At 44.2% G+C, this 26179-nt stretch overlaps 3 protein-coding genes across 5 annotated transcripts; 2 read left to right on the top strand and 1 right to left on the bottom strand.

Annotated features, from left to right (window-relative positions):
* Nucleotides 1-659: 659 nt before the first annotated feature.
* On the bottom strand, nt 660-8018 carry LOC147229620 (sialic acid-binding Ig-like lectin 14). 3 transcript variants are annotated; one of them, XM_086155199.1, is made up of 11 exons: nt 7798-8018; nt 6518-6648; nt 6068-6454; nt 5686-5982; nt 2981-3080; nt 2871-2906; nt 2760-2792; nt 1337-1378; nt 1199-1234; nt 1051-1122; nt 660-977 (listed from the first exon to the last, which is right to left on the bottom strand). In XM_086155199.1, the coding sequence occupies exons 1-11, from the start codon at nt 7902-7904 to the stop codon at nt 872-874; spliced, it is 1347 nt and encodes a 448-aa protein (XP_086011325.1). In that variant the 5' UTR covers nt 7905-8018; the 3' UTR covers nt 660-871. The 3 variants fall into 3 exon arrangements, with proteins under 3 accessions (XP_086011325.1, XP_086011326.1, XP_086011327.1); XM_086155200.1 differs by having other exon boundaries at nt 6518-6645; XM_086155201.1 differs by having other exon boundaries at nt 6518-6599.
* A 310-nt stretch (nt 8019-8328) lies between these two features.
* On the top strand, nt 8329-19033 carry LOC147229619 (B-cell receptor CD22). Its single transcript, XM_086155195.1, has 10 exons — nt 8329-8474; nt 9863-9955; nt 10026-10388; nt 11511-11789; nt 13624-13878; nt 14701-14967; nt 15049-15133; nt 15786-15860; nt 15965-16028; nt 18627-19033. Exons 2-10 carry the CDS (start codon nt 9913-9915, stop codon nt 18675-18677), a joined length of 1482 nt encoding a protein of 493 aa, XP_086011321.1. The 5' UTR covers nt 8329-8474; nt 9863-9912; the 3' UTR covers nt 18678-19033.
* Nucleotides 19034-19153: 120 nt separating this feature from the next.
* LOC147229618 (TBC1 domain family member 15) lies at nt 19154-26023 on the top strand. The gene is made up of 10 exons (XM_086155178.1): nt 19154-20133; nt 21882-22067; nt 22155-22273; nt 22548-22651; nt 23446-23513; nt 23591-23737; nt 23823-23913; nt 23986-24134; nt 24226-24367; nt 24437-26023. The coding sequence occupies exons 1-10, from the start codon at nt 19644-19646 to the stop codon at nt 24603-24605; spliced, it is 1665 nt and encodes a 554-aa protein (XP_086011304.1). The 5' UTR covers nt 19154-19643; the 3' UTR covers nt 24606-26023.
* Nucleotides 26024-26179: the final 156 nt, after the last annotated feature.

Here is a 26179-nt window from a genome sequence, read left to right as displayed (position 1 = left end):
TACTCAGTATATATGTATGTATATGTATATAATTGTGTATATATATATACACTCATTTATATATGTATGTTTATGTATGTATGTGTGTATTTTTGTATGTATATACTGTATATATATATATATGTGTGTGTGTTTTTGTGTATATGTGTATGTATATATGTATAGGTATGTATGTGTGTGTGTATATATGTATGAATATGTGTATATGTGTATGTATACATACATATATATGTATGTATGCGTGTATATAAATGTAAATATGTGTGTGTGTGTGTGTGTGTGTGTTTATATGTGTACATATGTATATGTAAAATAAATTCTATACGATAAAAAAATAGGTAACAGAATGGCAAGAACAAGGATAAGAGTAGAAAACAGACAGAGGACATGACGTGTGAATAAGCGAAGTCATGAAAATCTTCCACAAGAAATGGAAGAAATTCAAGCCACGACAAGAAGATTTGGACCAGACGTCCCCGTCACCTGGACCACCGAGAACCTCCACAGACAAAACAAGGTGATCCTGTTCGTCGTCTTTTACTTTTTGCTTGGGTCGTCATCCGTTCAAACGTCACGCTATTCACCCTCTCCACCCCAGATGTTCCCACGCTGACGTCCATAAAAAAAAAAAACAACAGTTTATTGACGGTCTTGGATTTAAAAACACACTTTATTTTTCCAACGTGGTGGAACTGAAGCTTGGAACGGGTGAAGGAAAGGAAAAGTTGAGATCTGGAGAGAAGGATGCCGAGGTTGGAGGACGAATTCTAGAAGAATGATCGAAAAGGTTCTTTCTAAACGGGCTCGGCGAGTCAATTTCCCTGGGAGTTGTTGTAAATATTAGCCGTGTTCTCGTAGTCGTCGTCGTCGTTCAGCTCCTGCGGGAGGAGAAGATCACAACCGGTTCAACATCAGCGTTTGCCGAACGGAGCTCATTCTTTCCAAGTACCTCGCCGGCGTTGTAGAATCTCGGCTGGCTGAAAGAGAAGGTCAAAGGTTACACATCGGAGAAGAACCCCGGAGATCGGCGCTGTCGGGTCGCCGACGCACCTTTTGGGCGAAGGAAGGCGGGGCTTGGAGATCTTCTGCTCCGCGTTGGATTTGAAGGTCACGTTAGAAGCCCTGGGGAGGAAATGTCCGTCGCAACCTCATCTCCACCATTAGCTGCCCAACGTTCGTATCCTTCAACTGAACTCACCTTTGACCCGCGTCCTCCGCGTCTCCGTTGGTCCGCCTGCATCGAAAAAAAAAACGTTTGAATATTCCACTTTCTGACGAGTTCAGAACATGGTCTCCAGAATCTCTAGAACCTGAAGTTAAGTTTTCGGACGCTTACCTGTGATTGTTCTCGTGCTGCTCTCGACGGCGAGAACGAATCCTGCAACGAGATGAGGACATCGCATTCGCAATCGCAATACTTTGGTTGAAAAGCAGGGAACAAAGGGAACGAAAAAATAGGAATCCCGATTTAAAAAAAAAAAAACAGTGAAAAAATATAAGAAATATGAATCATAAAAAGAAAAATTGGATAAAAATAAAATAAAACAGTAAAGATGAAAATAAATAAAGAAAAACGGTTAAAGCTATGTAAAATATACGTTATGCATATACATGTGTATTTACAAGTACATTTAGATGATTATATGTAGTATTTATATTGTCTTTCTGGATCTTCGCAAGGCATTTGAAACTGTAAACCACTCTATGCTTTTGACCAAAATGCACAATTTTCACTTATCAGCAAATACTATGAATTGGTTTCAATCATACCTAGCGAACCGTTACCAATGCATCAAAATAAAAACTATAAATAAAAGATGCGAGCCTCAAGGGTCCATTCCAGGGCCATTACTTTTCAGTCTATACATTAATGACCTGCCCTCCATCTGCAGCGATGTAGAAATCTTAATGTATGCTGATGATACGCTCCTTTTTGCGCACGGTTCTGATGCTAATTCTGTTGCTGCTAAACTATCCATCACAATGGCAAATGCACTAGAGTGGCTCAACAACTCCTGCCTTGCATTGAACTCTGAGAAAACGCTCACCAGCTATAATCTGGTACAAACATCTCTGCCTCTGTGCTTAATGTATTTGTACACTGTCCTAATAAACTTCTAAACAAACAAATAAGATCAACTTTATTGATCCTTATAGGGCAGGGGTGTCAAACTCATTTTCACCGAGGGCCACATCAGCATAATGGTTGCCCTTAAAGGGCCAAAGTTACGGTAACAGTGTAAATGTAACCAAATGTAATGTAAAATAAATGTAACTACTCCTTAATGTTAAATAAATGTGATGTATTCCTCAGTCAAATCCAAAATGATACATACGCATTCCCATCTTTCTTGAAACAACCTTCCATCTGCATTAACTTTTCTCTTTCTGGAAATTTAGGGATCTTTTTTTTTTTTCATTTCCACCTGAAAATGGCATCGACGTGGATTCACCGCAATCTCATGGCGGGATGTCATCACTTTGCGGGTGACATGAATTGTGGGAAATGTAGTTTATGGTCAATGCACGTGTTTGACTTATTTATTTTAACACAATCGGACCTTTTAAGACGTTCTGGCGGGCCACATTCGGCCCGCGGGCCTTGAGTTTGACACGTAGGTGAAATTCCTTTGTCACAGCAGTGTAAATGTTGTAATGTCAAAAAATGAAAAACAAAATAAATAGACAGCAGCAGCAACAACAACAACAACAACAAAAAAAAAGGGTGAAAAATAGACAACGGCTGAGATAAATCTCACCTGCGAGAATATCGAGAGATCCGGTTCCAGAAGCTGAGCGAGACACAAAATGACGTCATTTGGCGGCAGATGACGACATAAACTGCAGACGTGCAGCATTCCTGGACTTACCTGCCTTCCTGCCTCTGAAGCTCCGCTATGCGATTCCTCAAAAAACGGAAACAACAGGAGTTATCGGAGAGCACGAACTTGCTTCGGCTTCGCTTTGGGTCTCGGCTCACCTGTATCGCCTCCAGATCACGAGCAACAGCACGGCGAACATCACAAAAGTACCAGCTCCCACCGCCACGGGGATGATGATGTGGTTGGAGTTTTTGGGACCTGGAAACACAGAGCGTCTGGTTAAGATAAGATAAACTTGATTGATTCCCATTGGGGAAATTCTTTCGTCACAGCAGCAGCAAACAAGTGTCATAAATATGAATAAAAATAGAGACACTATTCAAAAATAGCAAAAGACATCCACAAACCCTTTTGAAATTTCAAATTGAACATTGCATAAAAAGTTGTTTTTTTTTTCCTTCATCCCATGTATAAACAAAATATGTGTTGCATTTCTTTTAAATCAATGACCGACTGCAGAGAAAGCGAAATTACGTCACTCTTAAGCAAATTACTCAACGTCTATTTGTATACATGGGAAAAAAAAAAAAAAAAGCAGAACTTAAATGAACCACCGGCAGCAAACCAAAAAAAAAAATCCTCTGTGTGTGTGTGTGTGTGTGTGTGTGTGTGTGTGTGTGTGTGTGTGTCACTCTTTCACAGCCGTGTGCAGTAACAAAAATATTTTAACATGTTTTATTTAGACATTACAAGATCGCTTCCATCTTCAAATTAAAAATATAATAAATATGAAAAAATACATTATAAATATTAATTTAAATATCAAAATAAATATTAACATAAATGTAAATATTTATATTGATATAAATATAAATTGTTATATAATTACAAATATAAATAATGATAGAGAGGCAATAACAAAATATGAAAAGGACACAAATAAATAGACAGCAGAGAGAACAACAACATCATCACCAAGAATGGAAAACAGAATAGGGGAAAAAAAAAAAGGCAACCAAAGACATAAAGATAAAATAAATAAACAACAAACAGATAAAGAAGATGAGAATTATAACACGACACGTGGACAGTGAAGGCCTTTCCATGTCTTTCCCTTCATGGAAGTCCGTTGAGTTAATCGCTTCCACCTGTTTCACCCTCCCATCATCTCCACCTGGTCCACCTCCGGTTCGCCGTGCACGTGAATCCCTGAGGTTTGCGCCGATTCCTTGTCAGGTCTGTTGATTTTTTTATAAATGTTCTATCAATGTATAAGATCCAGGGATCCAGTGCGCGGATAATATATTTCAGCGTTATTTCCAGGCGCAACAAAAAATATTCAGCCATTTTTAAAAGGTCAAACATGTAATTTCCAACCCCTGCGGTCCAGCGTTGCTTAAGAGGTGCCTCTTGTTATTATCATTATTTTTTAAATCATACTTTATTAATTCATGCATTTAACCCATCATGCATCAACCATGAGCAGTTGGCATGCTGTCATTGCTGTCTTATTGCTTTATTTATCATTATTACTATTATACTGTAATTGCATTATATTCTTATCATTATTATTATATCATTATTATATTATATTACCTTACAATACATTATATATTATTATTACATATTATATTAAATTTTATTATAATGTGTATATTATCATATTATTTATGAGTATTATCATATTATTAAACCATATTGTAATATATTATATTACCTTACAATACATATTGTATCATTATTTTATTACATTTTTCATTATTATTATTGTATGGCATTATATTATAATATTTTACATTATGTAATATTATATTATTATATTATTTATGAAAAATATATTATCTTCTTTTCAGTGTTAGGATCAAAAAAGATACTCTAAATAGATGTGAAGACATTCAAAATTATGAACGCATATTTGATTCAAGTGCATTTCATTTTGGTTCCCTTTCTTTTTATCATGTAAAGATTATGGCGATCTTGTAACATTTAAATTAAATGTGTTCAAATATGTTTTTTTGCACACGCAAGAAAAAGGGGAGGACGTCACTTTTGGTTCTGCTTTTTTAGACGTTGAGCATTTTGCTTAAAAGTCACCGTCAACCAAACGTCAAGATGTTTTGTTTGCAAAAAATATACGTTCGTTCTCCCTTCAGTTGGTCATTGATTTCAAAGTTTTTCAACAAAAACGTGCCGGCCAATCATCTCGTTTTAAACCAGCGAGCCCTGATATGTTAATAAATGTTCATCAAGTTATTCTTTGTTGCGAGTTGATCTATATTTTCTTCTTTTTTTTTTAATGTTAATAAGGTTACGATGTTGTGCAGAGGTGTGCATTGAACAATTTTACTATTTACAAATTTACTATTTATATTTGTGGCGGAGAATTTGGGGGGATAATTGAGAAGCACTGATGTACCGGCGACATTTTGCCCTCAAGTCTTGCGTTTAGGTGAGACCTGGGCTTTTTACAAACCCGTTTTGCTTTTTTATCCGGCCCTCCAAACTATTTCCTTTGCTGATTTTCAATCCATACTGACTTTAAAAACTCCTTATTTTCTCCTTTTGTTTACTTTTGTACGGATGATTAGCGGTACATTTATAGGATCTTTTTAAAGTTGAAATAAAATGCCAAAAAATGTAAATATTTAAACTGCGATTTCCAATTTGTTCAATTTACATGACACCTCGTTGGCCTGCGCATAAAAATGAAATAAGAAATGCGTCTCGAAGGGCGAAATATTTGCCCAACCCCTGGTTTAGGCTCCGACCGGACGCTTCTCGTCATCGGAACCCGGAGATCCCGGAAGAAACCGACCGTTCTGACGATCCAAACCGAACCCCCACCGAAATAACCGGATCTCACGTTTTAGATGGAGTCTGAATTTTTCCGTGGACGTCTTCCCTCCGTTGAAGTTAACCGTGCAGGTGACGTCGCTCTGGTCGTCGTCCTCCTCCAGGTGGACGGTCAGAATGGACTGGACCTGCCAAACGCCGGAATGGACCTGCCCGTTGATCACCACGGTGTCCTCCTTGGAGCCTCTGCTCCAGACGATGGTCGGCGGATGAGTCGGGCAGGTGTGCAGCGCCGAACAGGTGAGGATGAAATGACGGCCGAGGATGGCCGAGTCCCCGGGGATCAGAGTGGGTTTTTTCGGTTCGGCTTCAAGACAAGAAAAACAAGAGCTCGACGAAGAGAATTTCGAATTTGGCGGAAAAACCGACGTCTAGGAATTAGACGGACATACAGATCATGTTCAGATTGACGCAATCCTCGACGAACGAGTACTTGTCCGGAGTGGACGTGTCCTTGTGCGTCCTCGCTAGCTCGATCCGGAAGCAGATCGGCTGGCTTTGAGATTTGTTGATGTCCAGTATCTCCAGGCTGCAGTTTCCTTCTCCCAGATCCCCCAAGAGCCTGGTGCGACCCTTGAAGCTGCTCATGACGTTGGTGACGTCCTCGTGATAGATGCGCGCGTCCATTTCACCCGAAAAGTGCCAGATGCCCCTGAGATTGGAGCCGGGCAGGTTTTCTTTCGGGTGGCTGAACTTGCAGGGAATCACGACGCAGGATGAGACCAGGGCGTCGATATTTTTGATCGTTTCGGCTTTCCACTCTTCGCGTTCGCCTAAAACTGAGAGAGAAGACGCTGAGACGATGTTTATTGTTTATCGCCCGGCCGAGGCGGCGGAGTTACCTGCCGAAAGCAGACAGAGTAGCATCATGTTGGTCTTCGTCCCCATTCTTCTCGACGGGTTCCTCGCTAACTGCGCCGTAGCCTGTCGAAGCGTAAGACGACAGATGTCTGCTTTCTGTCGGCCGTAACTTCTGACGAAAACGGGAATGAGCTTTAAAACGATCCTACTTTGAGCCAAACTGGCTAACACCGAAATGGACAGACGGAACAGAGGAAGGGGAGCTTCCACGTGACCTTTCACCTACAAACGCGACGCTGACACACCCGCTGATCGCCCAACAACAGATCGCCCGACGACAAACCAAAACCAGGCTGCTTTTTTACACCGCCGGTAGAATTTCGCTAACCGCGTTCGGATTCCAACTCGGGCGAGTTCCCCGAATTTCCACCCAATGAAACTCCAGTAACGTTGACGCTGCTTTGGCCGCTTTCGGACAGAAAATCCAAAATCGTAAGAGCCGCTCCAGCCTCCTGCAGGAGAAACCTTTCGGTTTCGGAGGGACCCCGGTAGAGACGGTTGGACGTGAACATGAAGCTAACCGCTCAAAAACAAAGAGGAATAAGAAGACGGCGCAGACAACACGCACGGTTTTGTTAGCCGTTAGCGAACTCCCAACTTATTCAGGCCAAAATGTAAATGTTCCCCTACGAGCCGCCTTTGTCTCTTTTGTCCAAAAAAACATCTAAGCAGCAATGATGCAGTTTTTTAAAAACTGGTGCTCAAAAGTCTTTTTTTTTTTCGCAGTTTCACTCCCTGAACGGTCGTTAGCATACATCCTGAATGCTAACATCCGACGGCTCGCTGTGAAGACCAATAAAAAATTAAAAAAAAAAGTGCTGAAAACCAGTTTAGTGGGTGAATCCAGGTATTCAGATATGAAGAAAAAGTGAAACACACAGAAAATAAATACAAATAATAGAATAGAAGAATAGAATGTGCCTTCAATTATTTAATTAAAAAAAAAAGAAAAAAGACATAGAAAAAAGAAAAAATTATTACATGCAATCATATCCATGTACATATATTTTTACGTACTTTTAACTTTATTTTTATTCTTTTGATTTTTACTGTTCTTTGTATTTTATTTTTATCATTCGTTATTTTTACATAGAGTTCTATTCCGATTCGTCCCCATTGACTCTGTAGCAGGAACCGCTTTCAACAAAAAGCAATTCCGATAAAGTATTCTTATATCGAAATACGTGAAATACCGCATGAATAAATACATCCTTAAATATCCGACAAGGTACGATGATACGTCACCACGGCAGAATCTTACCTCGGGATCTTCGTCCGATCCGAACCGTTTGGTGATTTAATCGCTAACTTTGCGGTCCTTTTATTCTGCGAAGACAGAAGAGAAAACGAATAAACCCCCGAAGTCATTGGGTGGTGTCCATCAAGAGATGAACTGGGTGGAACATCTGGGGCTTCTCCGGTTTTTTGATGATGCAGATGCAAATGATCAGTTAGGGTATGTATGGGCCCGATATAATTTCCTTTCTTTCAGTTCCCTGTTTTCTGCCAACAAGCCTGAGGTCAGGGTTGAGAATGAAGCAAGGTTGTTCTTCAGAAGACCTCATAGATGGGGCCACCCTGCAAACACAAACCTTGGGGGGGTGTCGCACTTTGAAAAAGTTTTTTTTTTTTCTCAGTTTTTTCCACACACCCACATCAAAATAAACACTTTGAAGCGTCTTCTCGGGGTGTTGAGGTGTTAGCGTTCTCTCGAACATCATCGCTGAAGTGTGAGGAACCGTGAGGTTTCATGCAGGATGTGGAAAAAGAAGCTCGTGTGAGCGAGACATCCTTTGACTTTTTGCAGTGTACAAACACATCGGTGAGGTGAGCGGTGACAATCTCCTGGGCGCTGGGATTACCAATCACGGGAGATGAAGGGCCGCGAACACTGAGCAGAAAGAGAGAGGATATCTTGCTCTTCATCCCTCAGAGAAGGTACGGTCATTGCTTCATCGCTCATCTTCACTGTTTCTTCCGCAGTCGTGGGCCCGTTCCTGCCGTCATTGGGCGAGAGGTGGAGGTGGAGAGGAACATACAACCGTTCAGGTCCTATCGAGGCATACGATCTCCTCTCTCATACCAACTACCTTCATATCTTCTCTCACTACGTCCATCAATCTTTTCTTTGGTCTTCCTCTGGACCTCCTGCCTGGCAGCTCCTCCTTCAGCAACCTTCTACCAAGATCTTCACCATGGTTTGGACATGAACAGTAGAGTGTTCATGTCCAAACCATCTCAGTCATCCCTTTGTCTTAGTCATACATGTCCTGCACCCCTGTGACAAATTCATCTTTCCCCTTCAGGGGTACCCACGGCCAAGCCACCTTCTCCATCTAACCCTATTCTTCCTCCTCTCTCACACCAACTACCTTCATATCCTCTCTCACCATGCCCATAAATTCTCTCTGTGGTCTTCTTCTAGACCTCCTGTCTGCTATCTCCACCTTAAACAACCAACGACCAAGATCTTCACCATGGTTTGAACATGAACAGAGGAGTGTTCTTGTCCAAACCATCTCAGTCATCGCTTTGTCTTGATCATACATGTCCTGCACCCCTGTGACAAATTCATCTTTTCCTTTGGGGTTTTCCCTTCAGGGGTCTCCACAGTGAATCCACCTTCTCCATCTAACCCTATTCTCTGGATCCTCCTCTCTCACACCCACTGACTTTGAGTCCACAAACTTTGATGTCCACAAACCTTCTCTTTGGTCTTCCACTTGACCTCCAATTCCAACATCTATCTACCAATATATTCACTATCCCTCCTCTATCCAAAACCCAAACATCTCAGTCCATGTCCAAAACATCTACCATGTGTCATCCCTCTGATGGACTCATTCCTGTTCCTCTCCATCCTGGTCACTCCCAAAGAGACCATTACCATCTTCATCTCTGCGACCTCCAGCTCTGCCTCCCGTCTTTTGGTCATTGTTTCTTGACCGTACAGCATCTTTGGTCTCACCACTGTCTCCTCCACCTTTCCTTTCCTCCTGTCCTTGGTGGTGAATACATGTTGAAAAAGGTGAAATCAGAAGGAGGAAGTGGTGGCAAACGAATGCAAGAGCGAAGTTCCTCCAGTGCGTTCCAGCCGACCTTTAGTCTTACTTAAAAAAAAAAAACAGGAATCGTTAGTTTCTTTTTGTGTTTTTGTTTCGTTTGGATAATGTGGATGTGCGGCGCGAAAAAGTGGAATGGAAACCAAGTAGGCGGCGCAGCTCGGGTGGCAAATAAATCCGGCATCTGGAAATCTCTGCGATTCGCGGGGAGCCGAGCTGGTGGCTTCTTCTGACTCTCATGGTCGTCGGGCCTCTCCTCCGCAGGACGGCCTCGTTCGTCCAACTTCTTCCCTCCGTCCCCGAGCTGCGACGCCATGGATGCGGTAAAATCGCTGGTTATCTTCTGCTTCTGCGGAGGTGAGGCGCACGTTCCCGCCGTCCAAACCCACGTTTGCGGATCGACTTTCTAACGCCGACCCCCTTCCAGGTCTCCCCGCCGAAGCTTCCTCTTGGGCCGTGGGAGTTCCGACCCGGATCGAAGCCCTGCCCGGATCCTGCGTGGTGATCCCGTGTTGGTTTTCATACCCGGCGCCGGCCAAGCCCTTGTCCGAAATCACGGGGATCTGGATGGACTCCAAGCAACGCATCATCTATCACACCGACGCCTCGAAAGTGATTTTCGAGTATCGAGGACGAACGGAGCTGCTGGGGGACGTCTGGCGAGGAAACTGCTCCCTGAAGGTTTATCCTCTCAAAGCGGAGGACCAAGGGCCCTTCTTCTTCAGGGTGGAGATGAAAAACTATGAAAAATTTTCATACGCGAACAAAATGGTCCACATTCAAATGACAGGTAGGTCGATTACGTCTGGTTGAAAATGGCGATTCGGCGATTTCGTCGTTAAGTGGAACACTTGCATTTGTTTTTTACCTTTTTCTTTCATGTTTATATTTGCAGGAATTCTAAGCGTGCACGCAATTTTAATTTTGTCGTAAAGCCCGTCGTGACTCCGAACCGAGTCGTGACGCGAGGACGGACCGGATTTACGTTCTTGCTCCGTTATTTTGAAATCCGGCGTCCGAAACGGAGTCTGATGTCGGGAAGCACAAAAATCAACCCGGGATTTCTTCCCATTTCCTCGGGGGATTTGTGACATTTTTGGAATAGCTGAATGAAATGGGAAAATATCGACCCGCATTCCTCTCCGAAGTGTGTGTGTGTGTGTGTGTGTCATTATCAGACAAGTGTAACTCCAGGAAATACCGCAGAAACGGTGTCTTTGCGAAAACGATATTCTCAGATGAAACCTCCCACGACGCAATGATCTCTGACCGCTAGGTCCTCTGGTGCTAACAGCTACATGCTAATCGCTGATATGAGACGCTTAACTTCGGAGTTTTCCGAAATCCCCCGGCCAGCGAATTTTCTGTTTTGCGATCAGATCGTCAAGCAGGATGGGGGCCGTCCGGGAATGAAAAAAAAAAAAGACAGGAAGGGGGAAAATAGACAACTTGATGGTGGTTGTTAGGATCCACTGGCAGATTTCAGAAAAAAGGCTCTTTGCCGGTTTTTTCACTCACCTCGGAGTGCCGCTTTAAATGCACGATTCACACTGATGTCGAGCGGCTGCAAAAACCGTAAAATTATTTTGCGTGCGTTTTTAGCCTTGAGCGCGGCAAAAACTAGCGTCGTCTTCGTCTTTGCGTCCGATTGGTTTTTGCACTTCCTGCTAGAGATGGCCGACGGCCGTTAGCGTGAAAAAACTCCATAAATTAAAAACTCAATATACAAGCGTTCAAAAGCGTGGGAACAAAATCGCGGCTCATAGTCTGGAAAATACGGTATCGATTCCCCCAAAAGAAAAGGTTTTGAATCTTTACTCAAATAACGAGAGCGTCTCGTAGTCTTGGGATGGACATTAGAGGATGATCGTGCCATTTTCTTCACATTTGAATTATTTTTTTACTCCTCCAGAGACATTGGAGCCCAGCGACTTCAAGCTGAGACCAGAAGGTGAAACCACGACCGCCTCCTGCTCTGTGGTCCACTCCTGCCGCCCATATCCCCCGGAGTTTGTCTGGAGTTACCCCGGACAACAGCGCCTCCAAGAAGAAGAGCTGGACGGCGGCCGCTGGAGATCCACGTCCCATCTGACTTTTGGCTCCGACCGAGCCGTCGGCGGCTTCCCGCTCACGTGCTCGGTGATCGGGGGAGGATGGAAACGGGTATCCAACGTGACCCGGGAGCTGGAGTGTAAGTGACGGGAGCGGAAAAAGAACGGTCACAAAACTGCTGGAAATAGGGATTAGATATTCTCGTAGGAAAAACGAAGCTTTTCGCTGTCGGGCCGCGTCCGTCCGCCTCCCCGTTTTGACCGTTTCTGCGGTCGTTTCGGGCGAATTTCCGCTGCGAAACTCTTTCTGTTCCAGCTCCGCCGTCCAGCGGAAACATACAGGAAATCTTGCCATAACCCTATAAGCTAATCGGTGACTGCACTACTTCATATTGCCGCTTTGCTCATTATTTATTCCTATATATTGGTAAATACCGTCATTTCTGGACTATTGGGCGCACCTGAATATAAGCCGCACCGGCTAAAAATAGCTAAATAAATCGATGTGCACATATATAGACCGCATTTATCTATAAGCCACAGGTGTTCATGTTGTAACATGAGATATTTACACACAAACATTTTTTTTTTACTTTTAATTTCATACATACCGGTAACATCCACAAATACATACCGGAAATGTTTTTTTTCTGAACAGTGTCTGTAGCACGACTGATGAAAAAGGATGAATAATAACACAATCTATCCATTTTCTATCCCCGCTAGCTCGGTCTTCCTCTTGCGCTAATTCTGATTTAAGAAAATAAAATAACATAAGTAAAAAAAAAGAAAAAAAAATTCTGATTCTGATTAAAACTGTTGAAGTTGTCTTTTTAGGTATTGGAATTAAAGCTTCAGAATTTGATGTTAGTTTCATGTGATGTGATGTGACGAGGCTAAATGTTTTAGCGACATGTTGCTTGTTAGCCCCCCAAAAATCCATAAATTAGCCGCATCTCACGTTCAAAGCGTGCGAAAAAAGTAGCGGCTTATAGTCTGGAAATTACGGCATTCAAGATAAAATAAACATACCCAAGTTTTTAAATGGCAGCCCTTAGATTTAGACAGTTAATAAATAGTAAGCTCTTCATCCAATATTAGGTGGCCCCTTTTTTAAATTGAAAAATCTCAATTAAAGTTGTTTTTTGTAAGTAATAACAGAATAATCACAAAAACGATCACATACGTGTATTTCCCTGCAGGGGATCTGTTTCAGGAAATCATTTATGATAAAAAACACACATCACACTTTAACCGCTTCATCAGAATCCTTACTTACCGTCTTTTATTGTGTATTTCGTCTCCCGCTTCAGTTTGGTTTGCCGTAAAAGGCCGGAATGACCGACACTTTATTTATTTTGACCAAGTGTGCATAAAAACGTGTGCCTCAGAATTTTGCGGTCATTTCATCAAATTATTATTATTATTTTTTGCAGCGTGAAGCTCGTTAGCCCCAAAAAAAATCCATATTGCCATTTTTTTTTTTCGGGCTAATGAGTTTCACGCGGCTAAAACATTTAGCCTCGTCACATCAGACCCATGAAACGACAGCTTTAATTCCAACACCGAAAAATACAACTTTAACAGTGTTAATCAGAATCAGAATACTTTATTGAGCCCCCAGGGGGAAATTCTTTTTTTTCTTTTTTTTTTTTACTTATATTATTAGCAATCAGCTGGAGTAGGACTAATCGGGGATAGAAAATGGATGGATTGTGTACTTTTTTTTTTTTTTTAAGATTACATTTCAGAAGTTATTTCATTTTAATGTTTAGCTTGTCACTGTCCTGCCGCTGCTGCTGCAGCTAAACAATTTCCCAATCCCGGGATTATAAAAAAAGAAAACGTTTTCATCTGCGGTTTTCGTTTACCGTCGCTAACCGACGGATACGCTAGCTCCCCCCCCTTTCTAAGGCTATTCCTGCATCTTTGCGCATTGAAGTGCAAAATCACGAGCCGCGTGCTTCTCCTCAGACGCCCCGGAGAACGTGAAGGTCGTGCAAAGGTCATGGCAAGTGATGGAGGGACAGAACGCCACGCTGACGTGCACCGGCGATGGGAATCCTGCGGCGAGGGAATACGAATGGCGTGATGACGGCGGCGCCCTGCTACACGAGGGGGAGACTTTCCTGTGCAGAAACATCACCAGACACACCGGAGCCTTGTACTGTTCGGCCAGCAACAAAGTCGGGAGGCGAAAATCCAATCCCGTGCACTTCGATGTGTTGTGTGAGTAAATTAAGATAAAATAAAGATAAGTTCAATTATTTTGGCACGGCAGCGTAACAGTTATGGTGTCAATAAATATAAATAGAGGGACAATGCAAAGAAGATAGCAAAAGACATACACAAATCGATAAGATAAGATAAAGTTGATCGATCCCTATAGGGGAAATTCTTTTGTTAAAGCAGTTTAACAGTTATAAGTGTCAATAAATATAAATAGAGAGACGATTAGAAGAAAATGAGAAAACAGCAAAAGAAATCCACAAATAGATAAGATAAGATAAACTTTATTGCTCCCCAAAGGGTAAATTCCTTCGTCACAGCAGTGTAACAGTTATGTGTCAATAAATTTGAATAAAAATATAGAGAGACAGTAAGGAGAAAATTAGAAGATACCAAAAGAAATCCACAAATACATAAGATAAGATAATGTTGATCAATCCACATAAGGGAAATTCTTTTGTCACAGCAACGGAAACAGTTACGTGTCAATAAATATGAATATGATTATAAATAGAGAGACAATTTGTGAAGTAGATAAATATAAATAGAGAAATATAGATATAAATAGAGAAGACAATTAGAAGACATCCACAAATAAATAGACAGCAGAGAGAACAACAACAAGGATAAGAATGGACAACAGAAATTACAGAAATCACATGTATATTATATATACATATGACACAAAAAACATAAATTACTATTATGCATATATATATATATATAACATTATAAATGATCTGGTCTGCGACGATCCAGGAGAGGGTGAGATGTAAAAGTGACGACCGCTTCTCTTGGAATCCTCATCTTTGTGTTTTGCAGACGCACCGGAAATCAAAAAGTCCTCTTCCTGCTCGCGGCGGGAACGCGGCGTGGAGTGCGTGTGCATCGTGGAGTCCAACCCCCCGGGAAATGTCCACTTCCTGCTTTCCGATTCGGTGCTGCCCGGCGCCACGGTGTCCGGGTTTGGATCCGTCACCATCGCCAGTGTCAAGGCGGACTTTGGATCTTCTGGATTCGTCTCCTGTGTGGCAAACAACTCGGTGGGAACGGCAGATGCCGCCCTGACCTTACCTGCCAATGGGAATGGTAAGACCGTGATTTCTACATTTGCACCAAAAATCTGATTCTCAGGTTGATTTTTTTTTTTTTTTTTTTTTAATTTGGCAGAGACGATGCAGTATGTCTATTACGGCATTGCAATCGGAGTCGGTGGGATTTTGGTGAACGCGCTGATACTGGTGTTGAAACCGTGGTAAGGCCTCTCAGGCTCTGAACATGACGCTCCACATGAGCAGCGCTCTTATCTGGGAAGGCAAAGAATGAAGTCTGTTTTTAGCGCAAGAACAAAATATTAGCGTGGGTCATGTTGGTTATTTATTTTACATGCCTGTGATGCAGGTTTAGGGGACACTAGATTTTAGAATTGATTATTATCATTATTATTCATTTGCTCATTTGTTTTTACACCCGTTTATTGTATGGCTGTTGTTGTTGTTGTTGTTATTATTATTATTGTTGTTGTTGTGCAAAACAAAGGATCATGGGAACAACAGCACCAAACTAACTGGGAATCCTTATCAGTGCTATTTTCAGTATTATTATTATTATCATTATTACTATTATTACTGTTATGGATAGCATCTTCTTCTTCTTTTTATTGTTTTTGTTATTATTATTATTATTATTATTATTGTTGTTGTTGGTGGTGTTAGTTTTAATGCCTCTTATTATTATTTTTCATTATTATTATTATTATTTCCATTATTATTATGAATAGCAAAGGATCATGGGAACCACAACACTGCATACCATGATGCCTGACTAAAAACTATTATTAATATTTTTATTATTTTATTATTATCAATATTGTTATTGTTGTGTGCTCTACAAACTTTACTAACCAGCAGGACAAGAGCCCCGGCAATGTCAGCAACCCAAATTATGGAAGTGAATTTCCAACAATCTACGCGTCCATATAGGTGTGTGTTTGTGTATTTGTGTGTTTGTGTGTTTGTGTGTGTGTGTGTGTGTGAGAGTGAATCAAATGTCAATCCCTTCCTTCTCTACGTTCTGTCGTGTTTAGGAAAGACATTTGTGGCATGCAAGACTCCCATGGCGCTCACGATAAATATGGACACATCTACCAGGTACGTGATGATGGATTAATTGATTTTGTCAAAAAAAATTTCACACATGAAGGTGAGATCTTGTCCTTCCAAGAGGAAAACATGGTTTAGAGGGTTTTAAGGAAGTGCTTGACGCTGCAAGCAGAGCAAGAAGGTCCACCGTCCACCTCGATTCATCTCCTAGCAGTTAGCGTCTCCTAGCATCACAAACAAACTTATCAACTTGCTACTTAGCTGCGGCGCTGCTAAGTAGCGAGTCCTCATTTGAGGACATCAGGCATAAATATACCCCGAAAGGACCAGATCCAGCTTCACAGGAGGCCCTTCAGTCGTCTCCGTGGGGTTCCTCAGGGTTCTCGGGGTTCCACCCACAGTCCAGAACCATGCAGGAGGTTGACTGGAGACCCGACGTTGTCCAGACATGTGAATGAGAGGCTGAATGGTTGGATGTCTCTGTCTGGGGTGTGAATGAGCGAATGTTCTTCGACTCCGTTTGCAGACCGAAATGTTCATGGAACTTTAAAATCAAGGTAAACTCTATCCATCCGTTCTCCAGCACCAAAACAGACTGCTTCGAAGGGGTTTATTTGTGGCAAAAATACAGAAAAGAATTCAAGATCACCTTAATTACATGCTGCGTTTCTGCCGCTCTTTGTCTTTGTACTCGCCGTTACCGTTGCTAAATCAGCAAAAGTAAAACCTTCTCGAATACGAGACCCTTCATAGCGCTAAGTCTATCTCCAGCTAGCTGTTCTTCATGAATCCAAATGAAGAATAGTATTTCTACTTCTTCTCAGACTTGACACCTTTGCATGGTTAGCGTAGGCGCTCCTTTAGCCACATCTGTCACCTCAACACATCTTTCTTTCTCAGAGTCGCACAGATGGTGGACTGAGCCGTGTTGTGGTGCTTGGTGTCATCTGTAACACCCACACCGTTCTCCCCTTTAGCTTTTTCAACTTCTTAACACCGCCAACACCAGCACTTTTCACTTCCTGAGAGCCTTAATGAGAGCTAGCTGACAAAAAAAGTGTAACAGGACAACACAACTATGACTGATATAAAGAACGAGGGGTCGCGCGCACGACTGCCGCTGCGCTACAACACGGAAATTCTCCGTTTTTTGTGTGTGTGTGTGTGTGTGTTTGTGCATCGAGGCCTGTTTGCAGCGCCATAGTCCGTGTTATTCACTCACTCATTCATTCATTCTTTATTTACAGCTGTTTACTGTATTATTGTTGGTGTCATTGTTATTGTTGTTATTATTATTTGTAGAAGTCATAGCATCATCATCGTCATTCTTCTTCTTCTTATTATTATTGTTGTTGTTTTCATTATTAATATTATTACTATGAAAAGCAGAGGTTTACGGGAAAAACAGCATTGCATGCAACACCTAACTGAGAATTAGCATTATTAGTCTTATTTTCATTGTTAGAATTGCTGTTTTTATTAAAATCTAATTATTATTATAAGTATTATTATTATGAAAAGCAGAGGATCATGGGAACGACAGCACTTCATGCAACACCTAACTGAGAATTATTATTATTTGCAGTATTTTCCATTATTATTACTATTACCATTTTTATTTAATTATTCTCCTTCTCCTTACTATTATTATTATTATTGTTGTTGTTGTTGTTGTGGTTTTCATTATTATAATTATTATTATGAAAAGCAGAGGATCATGGGAACAACAGCACTTCATGTAACACCTGAGAATTATTATTATTATCGGTATATTCATATTATTAGTATTACTATTTTTATGTAATTCTTCTTCATCTACTCCTTATATTATTATTATTGTTGTTTTTGTTGTTTTCATGATTAGAATTATTATTATTATTATGAAAAGCGGAGGATCATGGGAACAAAAGCACTTCATGTAGCACCTTACTGAGAATTATTATTATCAGTATTTTCACATTATTAGTATTACTTTTTTTATTTAATTCTTCTTCTAATCCTTATATTATTATTATTGTTGTTTTTGTTGTTTTCATGATTACTATTATTAGTAGCATAATTATGAAAAGCAGAGGATCATGGTAACAGCACTTCATGCAACACTTAACTGAGAATTATTATTATTATCAGTATTTTCATATTATTAGTATTACTATGTTTATGTAATTCTTCTTCATCTACTCCTCATATTATTATTATTATTATTGTTGTTGTTTTTGTTGTTTTCATGATGATAATTATCATTATTATTATGAAAAGCGGAGGATCATGGAAACAACAGCATTGCAGTGCAAAACCAGACTGAGAATTATTATTAGTATTAGTATTTTTATTATATTCTTATTATTATTATGAGATGAGAGATGAGAACAACTTTATTTATCCCGAAATTGTTGTGCCAGAGTTTCAAGCGAAAATATAACAGTAATAGATAATAGTAGGAAGGAGGGAGAATAAGAAATACAAAAAAATATAAATTGTCAAGGTTAAGGCTATCAAGTGTTTTAAGTGTTTTATTTCACCCTGAGTACAGATAATGAAAGACTGAACGAAGGAGTTTGGTTTGAAATGATGAATATGGAGATAAAACGTTTCCGAATGTCTCTTTGCACACGTGGATGTTTGTGTTTGTTGGATGTTTCCCAGTTTGACGGTGTGGCGGAGGATGAAGCCATATATGCCAATTTATCACGTTGAAGATCCTCTCCAGCGGCCGAAGGCTGACCGCAAGCGCAAACCTCGCTGCAGCGTTCTCCACGGGGGCGTCAAAGCACAACCGCAGTTTCCAAAGAACCAGGAAACTCAGTCTGAAGCCCTTTTTCGCAGAAGAGCATCGGTTAGATACTGACTGTCTCAGAAAGAAGGAGGTCACGGCTTGGCAGGCTTGCTTCTCGCTGCAGGAACCTCTGGAAAGAGGAAGTTCTGCCCTTTCTGAGATCAGATGTTTGCTAACCTTTTCTTCGAAGATGCTCGGCAGCTTCTGCCACGTGCAAAGTTGTGTAAAATTATAATAAATGCCCTTTTAAGGATCCACAACTGGATTTGTTTTGATTGTCCTCAGCGGGGAAGGTGCTCTTTGGGAGCGGGAACGGAGGAACAGCAGATGTTCTGGAGATGGTCGGACATGGACAGAGGAGGGACGGTGAAGATCTGGGTAGGAGGACGCGGAGGTTGGAGAGGAAGTTAGTTGTTGTGAGAAGATTAGATGGAGGCAGATGATCGGCTGTGGTCCCTGAGGGGAGAAGTTCACGAAGCCCGACCCATCTGTCATGCATGAAGGAGCCGCTTTGGGTCGATCTGAGGCTCCAGACCTGCTGGGAAGTTCTGCCCCCTTCTGGTGATCCGCTTCCACAGCGAGCTTCACGGAGGCGGACCTCCGGACGGTCCTCCAGGGGGAAATACCACCACCACCACCACCACCACGAGGAATAAATGTCACTTTTAGAGCGTCGTCGGTCTTGTTTCCGAATATTCCTCTGCGCCTTGGAACCACGGAACGGGGTCTCCGGAGGACGGTGAAGATCTGGAGGTCTTGCGAGAACGAGACGTTGGACCGGAACGTCGAGAACGGTTGTATCTTCACCACGTGTGAAGGAGAGGGTGAATTTTTTGGGACTTTACGTGCAAACCCATTGCTGGTAACCATGACGAATGAATAAATGAATGAGTGAGGAGAAATTCCCCGCTGTCCTCCTGAGGTCGGTAGATGTTGTGAGAAGATCACCACTAGGTGGGGTGAGACCTCCCTGGCCGGAGGGACCTCCCAGCCCCGCGTCTCCACCTGGAACCTCAAGGTGCTGCGACTCATGTGACTCCCCCGACCTTCTGGCCGGGGGTCCGACCTTCTGGAAGAGCGACCTCCAGGAAGCTGGAGAAGGAGGAGGAGAAAGAGGAGGAGGAAGTTCCTCGACCAGGACGGAGGGGTTTGTTCGTGGAGCGGAATGGGAGGATGACAGTCGCTCCCCGGAGATGGAGCGCCTGGACCCGGGGAGTCCGCCGGGAGGAGCCGCTCCTCCGGACGGCCGCCTCCGGAGCCGGGTGGCCGCGGTCACCTCCGCCGCCCTGCCCGCCGCACGCCTCTCCCTGCCCGGGATCATGGACGCCGAGGGGAGGGTCGACGAGTCACGGCTGAGGATGCACATTTTCAAAAACGGTACGGTTTTGTGTGTTTTTTTTTTTTTTTCCACCCGGACGTCAAAAACCGGAAGTCGTGTTTCCACCGGAACCCCCGCTGATCACATGCTTTTGCACCTGCTGCTTCCCCCGTGGGTGCAGCGGGACGCGGGGGGTCTTGCAAGAAACCCACAGCAGCCTTTGCACCCGCAGGAGTTTCACTTGAATTGTTTGATTTTGCAGGAACTGCAGGGCGGGAACCTCCTCATTTCGGGAAAGGAAACATCTCAACATTTCACTTTTTAATTTCGCCATTTTTCCACCGGTTGTTACTAAACCCCCAGCTCGTCGCAATATATTTGCAGAAGTAAACACCGTCCTTTTGCTTTCAGGCAAAACGCACAACAAGGAAGTCGTTGTGATCACATGCGCGGAAAGGTCAAACCGAAAATACGGTCGCCATCTCCGCCCCGGAGCGCCGAGTCAAGTGAGAACGCGGTTTACGGAGCCGGCGAGGTTCCAATCACGCGGCGAAAGACGGTCAAACAGACACCATAAAAACACCAGCCCCCCTCGGATTCCTGGCGTTTCGCTCCTAATCCGTCGGCTTTGAGCACGGAGGTGGAAAACGGCCCTCCCTCTCGGGGCCCGGCGCTCACATTCTACCCACCCCAGCGCACGGAAACACAGGATTAGCCATTAACTGACATATTGTCCCAAAACCCCCCCCCGAGACCGAGGTCGGGCGAATTCGGGAGCGGTTCTTTCCCGACCTCGGCTTCCCGTAAAAGTCGCGCAGAAGCGCGGTATCGATAACCGTTCCTTCGGGGTCGAGTTATTCAGATAAGATAAGTCGGAGTTTATCGCAGCAGCGTTTCGGGGTGGAAAAGCGCGCGAGAAGTGATAATAAAATATGAACTGCCGAATGCAAAAATATGAAAGAAGAAATGAATGAAACGCCTCGTGAAGGGAACGGTTATGGAATCGCAGAGAACATGATGTGTACCCTCCTTTTTCCTGCCGTTATCTATTTTTAATTGTACTGTGGACGACGTTGTTTAAAATGTTTACATTTCTAGCCGGGAGTCCCTTCAAAATGGCGTTATGCTTCTTCTTTTCCTTTGGGCTTTTCCCTTCAGGGGTCTCCACAGCCAAACCGCCTTCTCCATCTAACCCTATTCTCTGGATCCTCCTCTCTCACACCAACTACCTTCATATCTTCTCTTGTGACATCCATACTGGCAGCCCCGCCTTCACCGGGATTTGAACATGAACAGAGGGGTGTTCATATCCAAACCATCTCCGTCATCACTTTGTCTTAGTCATACATGTCCTGCACCCCTGTGACAAACTCATCTTTTCCCTTCAGGGGTCACCACAGTGAATCCACCTTCCCCAACCAACCCGATTCTCTGGATCCAAATGTAAAATTACATTTTAAAAATGAACAAATTCATACAAAATACTCATTCATTTATTTCAAGAGCCACAGGGAGCCACATGCGGCTCCGGAGCCACGGGTTGCCGAGCCCTCGGCATCCGTCCACCAATATATTCACTACAGCTCGGGTGTTATGATCGCATTAAGACAGAAACAACTCTTGGGTCTTGAGTCCTTCATGTAAAAAAAAGAGGTCATCGGAAAATGGCCATCCAGAGTGCCGCTTGTGTGAATAAGACCTCCGAGGCGCTAGCAGTCACACCGAGCATCTGCACGCCGGTGTGAAGCTCTCGCGAGCCAGAAGAGAAATCCCCAATAATCCAGAAGGTTCTCCCGTCTCTATCCAGGTGGCGTGCCTCCGTCCGAGCGCGGCCTGGCTTGGCGTTTCCTGTTCGGGATGTACCCTTGCAGCTCCACGGCCCTGGAGCGCCCCCTGCTGCAGGAGCAGCTAGCCGAACGCTACGGGGTCATGAAGAGGAAATGGCAGCAGGCTTTCCCCGCCGCTGTGCGGCTGCACCTGAACGGCACGGACGGTAAACTTCCCGTCCCCGGCGCGAACGCGTCCCGCGTGGCAACCGCTTTCCTCCTTCCTCACCCTTTTTCCTCGCCCTCCGCCCTAGCTGAGCTGGTGGAGGCCGTCGGGTTCTTCGAGGAGAGGCAGGCGCAGGTCCACCAGCAGATCTCTGGCCAGAGCGAGGAGGTCAGGGACAGGGGGGCTTTCCTGAAACTCCAAGCACAGGTCGGACATCACCATCACTCTAAAGTACCATCTAAAGTTCCTTCGCGCAGAGGTTAGCGCTTCTTAGGGTTCTCCGAGTTCCTGCAACTGTCCAAACACCTGCGGGAGGTTCACTGGAGAGCAACCAGGGAGGTTCAGCGTCTTTGCACGAGGACACTCCCGAACGTGGACAGGAGGAACCGGGGATCGAACCGCCGACCCCCGAGAGTGGACAGAGTTGTGCTTTTTAAAGGAAGCTTCTGGGATGAGTTATCATGTTGTCACATACTTCCAGATTTTGTTTGAACGCGTCACCTTTGACCAAGCGGAGCTTCGGGAGGCCATTCGAATCATCGACAAGGACGTGCCCAGGACCAACAGAGACCTGAGCTACTATCAGTAAGCGGTCGCTGTTTTTGTGTTTCCAGGTTGAACGTCCAGAATCTAGAAGGTCACATGATGAGATGAGACGTACTTTTATGATCCCATGCTTGAGAAATTGTTTAGCAGCTGCATCAAGACATACAAGGACAAGACAGTGTCAAGCTAGCTAAAAATACAAGTCAAAAAATTATTTAAAAAATAAATATAAATAAATAGATAGATAGATAGATAAAAAATATGTATAAAATGAAAATAAATAAACCCTAATGTGTAAAGTATAAAATATAATCCATTAAAACAAAAAAAAAAGATTAAAAAAAAAGGACAACGTGGGAATATGGCTTGAGGTGGGAAAGATAGCGAGAAATCCCTTCTTCTCTGGATTTGAGTGCTTAACTTCCTTGAATGGACAAAAACAAACAGCATTAAAGTTCTCCTCAGACCGCAGTCCACGCATCTTCCTATCCCATCTACACGATAACAACCTCGGACCTTCTCCGGAGTCCTCGGCGGCGTGGCTTGATCTCACCGGGCGTCCGTATTATTGGATCATCTCAGCTGTTAGCATGTAGCTGCCACTGTTATCATTCGCACCTCAATTTTCCTCGCCGTCGTCTCCGAGCGCTCGCTCCTGGAGGAACGTTGGGTTTCTGCAGATCATCTCAAAGAGTGCGGTCCAGGCCTGCTCTACAGGGAAGGTGTCATCAGACAACTGTGTCGTGATCCAGTGCCGTTGACCTGTAGCTGTGAGGATGTCGATGCTGTTTCTCGGGAGTCCTATGTGAACACTTGCGACCGTTTGCTTCCAGGGGCGAAGGTTCGGGGAACCTGCTGGTGCTGAGGGACATCCTCATCACTTACGCTGCTTTTCATCCAGGTAAACGAGGACGATCTCCTCTCGGGTTCCTCACGGCCGGCTGGTGCTCAACTGGATTATCTGTCTTTTGACTCCAGAGGTAAGCTACGCCCAAGGAATGAACGACCTCTGCAGCCGTTTCCTGGAGGTGCTTGACTGTGAGGTGGATACTTTCTGGAGTTTTTCGTGTTATATGGAGAAATTCTCCAAGGACTTCCAAGCAGATGGTCTGCACAGGAAAATAGGTATGATGGACGAGTGAGGAGAACGCAAATGTCCACCGCTCGACAACATCGAGCTTCTAAAAGAGTTGTGCTCGACGTCTTTCAGAGTTGGAGGCAGCCCTGTTGAAGGAACTGGACCCAGACCTCCACGCTCACTTGGTGACTGACAGCATGGAGAGCTTCACCTTCTGCCACAGGTAGCCTACAGAACTTGTATCTTCTGACTGCTACAGGCGCATCGGATCTGGTCTCCTTTGTGTTCCTTGTAGATGGTTGTTGCTGGGTTTCCAGAGGGAGTTTGAGCACAGCGACGCTCTACGTCTCTTTGAGATCCTGAGCTGCGACCATCTGGAGCTGATTTCCCAACAAGTAGACCGAGCCCGTTATCAGGAGCGGCTCGCGCAGAAGCACAGCGCAGGTGAGGCCTCCGACAGATACCAGGCTAGGTGCAAGGACGGTCGGCAAGGACAATCGGACAGTTTCAAGGAGTGAACGTCTTTACCTCGCAGAGGACGACTCGGAGTCGCAGCTGCCGGCCTTCAACACGGACTTCACCTTTGAGCTTTTCATCTGCGCCGCCATCCTGCTGGAGAACCGGGAGTCCCTGCTGCAATGTCGAGACAACGTCCAGCTCATCCAGTTCGCCAGCAGGTACGTAAGAAAAGCGGAGCGGCATCGAACGTCCGGCGTCCGAGTCAACGCCTGTCCATTTCTGTGCAGCCTTCAGGGATCTTTAGACCTTAACGGCGTACTGAAGAAAGCCGAGCTCCATTTCTACAATTACTGCAAGCGCTGCGCTTGGGACTACATGATTCTCCGCTGCAGAGCCCACAGAAGCAAAGAGGACGACTTTCTCTATCAGCTCCGGAGCTTTTTCCTTTTTAAATGATCGTTTCTTTGAACAAGGGATGGACCACGACCTGGGGATCTGAGGCACCTGTATGTTTTATTCCTCAATATTCCTGAGGGTGGGCGGCAGAGGTGATGCTTCCAGGGTTAGGGTTAGGTAACCCTCACAGCAAGAAGGTCCGCGGTTGGATTCCCACAAGGAGGCCTGGGGTTCCTCAGGGTTCTCCGGGTTCCTTCCGCAGTCTAAACACATGCTGGAGGTTCACCGGAGACACTGGAATGGCAGGGAGCTGGGAGGGGCTGAGGTTCTTGAGGGCTTCACAGGCGAGGAGGTGGAGTTTGCACCGATGTCGGAGCCGGTGGAGCTGTTGGAGGTTGGGGCGACGTGGCCTCTGGAGCAGGGAGTCCTGGATGCAATGTGGTCTTCCTTGTCAAAGCGAGGGTTCCTTCCGATGTGGCGTCTCCATGTTCTCCTCAGGGTTCTCCGTGTTCTTCCCACTGTCCAAACACATGCTGGAGGTTCATCGGAGACCCTCCTGTCGCCCGGTGACTCCTGAGATTTGGCCAACGAATGAATGAATGAACCCCGAGGGAAACACACTCCTCTATCCGAGGCCGCTCACCTTAAAGATTCTCATAAATGCACCGTTTGGTTTTTATTTCTCGGGAAAGAAGATCAACTTGCGAGTCCCTTTGTTTGCTCCTCCTGGTGCTTCCAGGAGGTTACCTCAGACCTCCAGCGTGCACGGATAGCCATCGAGGTTATGCAATATTGAGCTGTTTGGAGGAACACCAGCGCGGAGCAGCCACATGTGGCGACTCGGATCTGCCGTGTCGCAACAGGTGGTGTCAGCAACTTCACCAAAGTTATATTTAAGAGCGAATGTGAAACACGATAAGACGCCCGGGTGTGAAGCGCGGCTGGTCTGCGGAGAAAGAAGCGCACGTATGATTCTTGATGACTAAATAAATAAAAACTGTGAGGTTTACGCAACTCGACTGTCTTCGTGTGGTCCTGGCCGGCAGCGCGGCGGCGCAGGGGTTTAGCGGGACGGTTTCCTCGTCGTTCTAGTATCTGCCAGGGTTCCTCAGGGTTCCTCACACAGGCAGGAGGTCCATCGGAGACACCAGATTTGTGAATGGGTGAATGTTTCTCTTGTCTTTTTATGATTGTATGAATAAGAGGGTGAATGGATCCTCCATATGTGGCCTTGTGATCGACCAATCCGCGGTGACCCCCGACTTTCGCGCAATGACAGTTGGGAAAGCGGCGTAGATGATATGGATAATGAACCAACACCCCATGATGTAGATATAAACGTATGTGAGATAAGATTTTCCGAGTCAGTCTGAAAGAAAAGCCTGAACAATATAGTCTTTTTCCGAGACCCTCTAAGTCCAGTTAATTTAATATCGGTGTAAAGTTAAATCAATTTTTCAATAAAGAAGCGCCATCAATCACGTCTTTCTTTTTCTGCTTCATCCGGTTCCAGAAGCTTCCAGAACCCTCTAAAAATGCATTCCGTTCAGAACGCCGGCCTCTTTTCGCTCCCGGCCCGCGATCGTCACGTCGGTGAACATTTCGCGAACTCCCAGCGAAAGCGAAATCCCTCT

Source organism: Fistularia commersonii, chromosome 11 (assembly GCF_037954325.1).
Source record: "Fistularia commersonii isolate RoL2024-O1a breed Wild chromosome 11, RoL_Fcom_v1.0, whole genome shotgun sequence".
Classification (NCBI taxonomy): domain Eukaryota; kingdom Metazoa; phylum Chordata; class Actinopteri; order Syngnathiformes; family Fistulariidae; genus Fistularia; species Fistularia commersonii.
The sequence above is the reverse complement of the archived record's forward strand: the minus strand, read 5'-3'. Positions and strand labels throughout refer to the sequence as shown.

Excerpts from the sequence above, each read along its gene's own strand:
- LOC147229620 (XM_086155199.1), bottom strand. The coding sequence starts at position 7,904 with ATGACTTCGGGGGTTTATTCGTTTTCTCTTCTGTCTTCGCAGAATAAA. Across the intron at positions 6,455-6,517 it reads ACTCTGTCTGCTTTCGGCAG|TTTTAGGCGAACGCGAAGAG; the intron begins GTAACTCCGCCG and ends CTTCTCTCTCAG. Across the intron at positions 1,379-2,759 it reads ATCTCTCGATATTCTCGCAG|GATTCGTTCTCGCCGTCGAG; the intron begins GTGAGATTTATC and ends ATCTCGTTGCAG.
- LOC147229619 (XM_086155195.1), top strand. The coding sequence starts at position 9,913 with ATGGATGCGGTAAAATCGCTGGTTATCTTCTGCTTCTGCGGAG. Across the intron at positions 14,968-15,048 it reads CTTACCTGCCAATGGGAATG|AGACGATGCAGTATGTCTAT; the intron begins GTAAGACCGTGA and ends TTAATTTGGCAG. Across the intron at positions 15,861-15,964 it reads CAATCTACGCGTCCATATAG|GAAAGACATTTGTGGCATGC; the intron begins GTGTGTGTTTGT and ends TGTCGTGTTTAG.
- LOC147229618 (XM_086155178.1), top strand. The coding sequence starts at position 19,644 with ATGAGTGAGGAGAAATTCCCCGCTGTCCTCCTGAGGTCGGTAGATGTT. Across the intron at positions 23,738-23,822 it reads TGGTCTGCACAGGAAAATAG|AGTTGGAGGCAGCCCTGTTG; the intron begins GTATGATGGACG and ends GACGTCTTTCAG. Across the intron at positions 23,914-23,985 it reads AGCTTCACCTTCTGCCACAG|ATGGTTGTTGCTGGGTTTCC; the intron begins GTAGCCTACAGA and ends TGTTCCTTGTAG.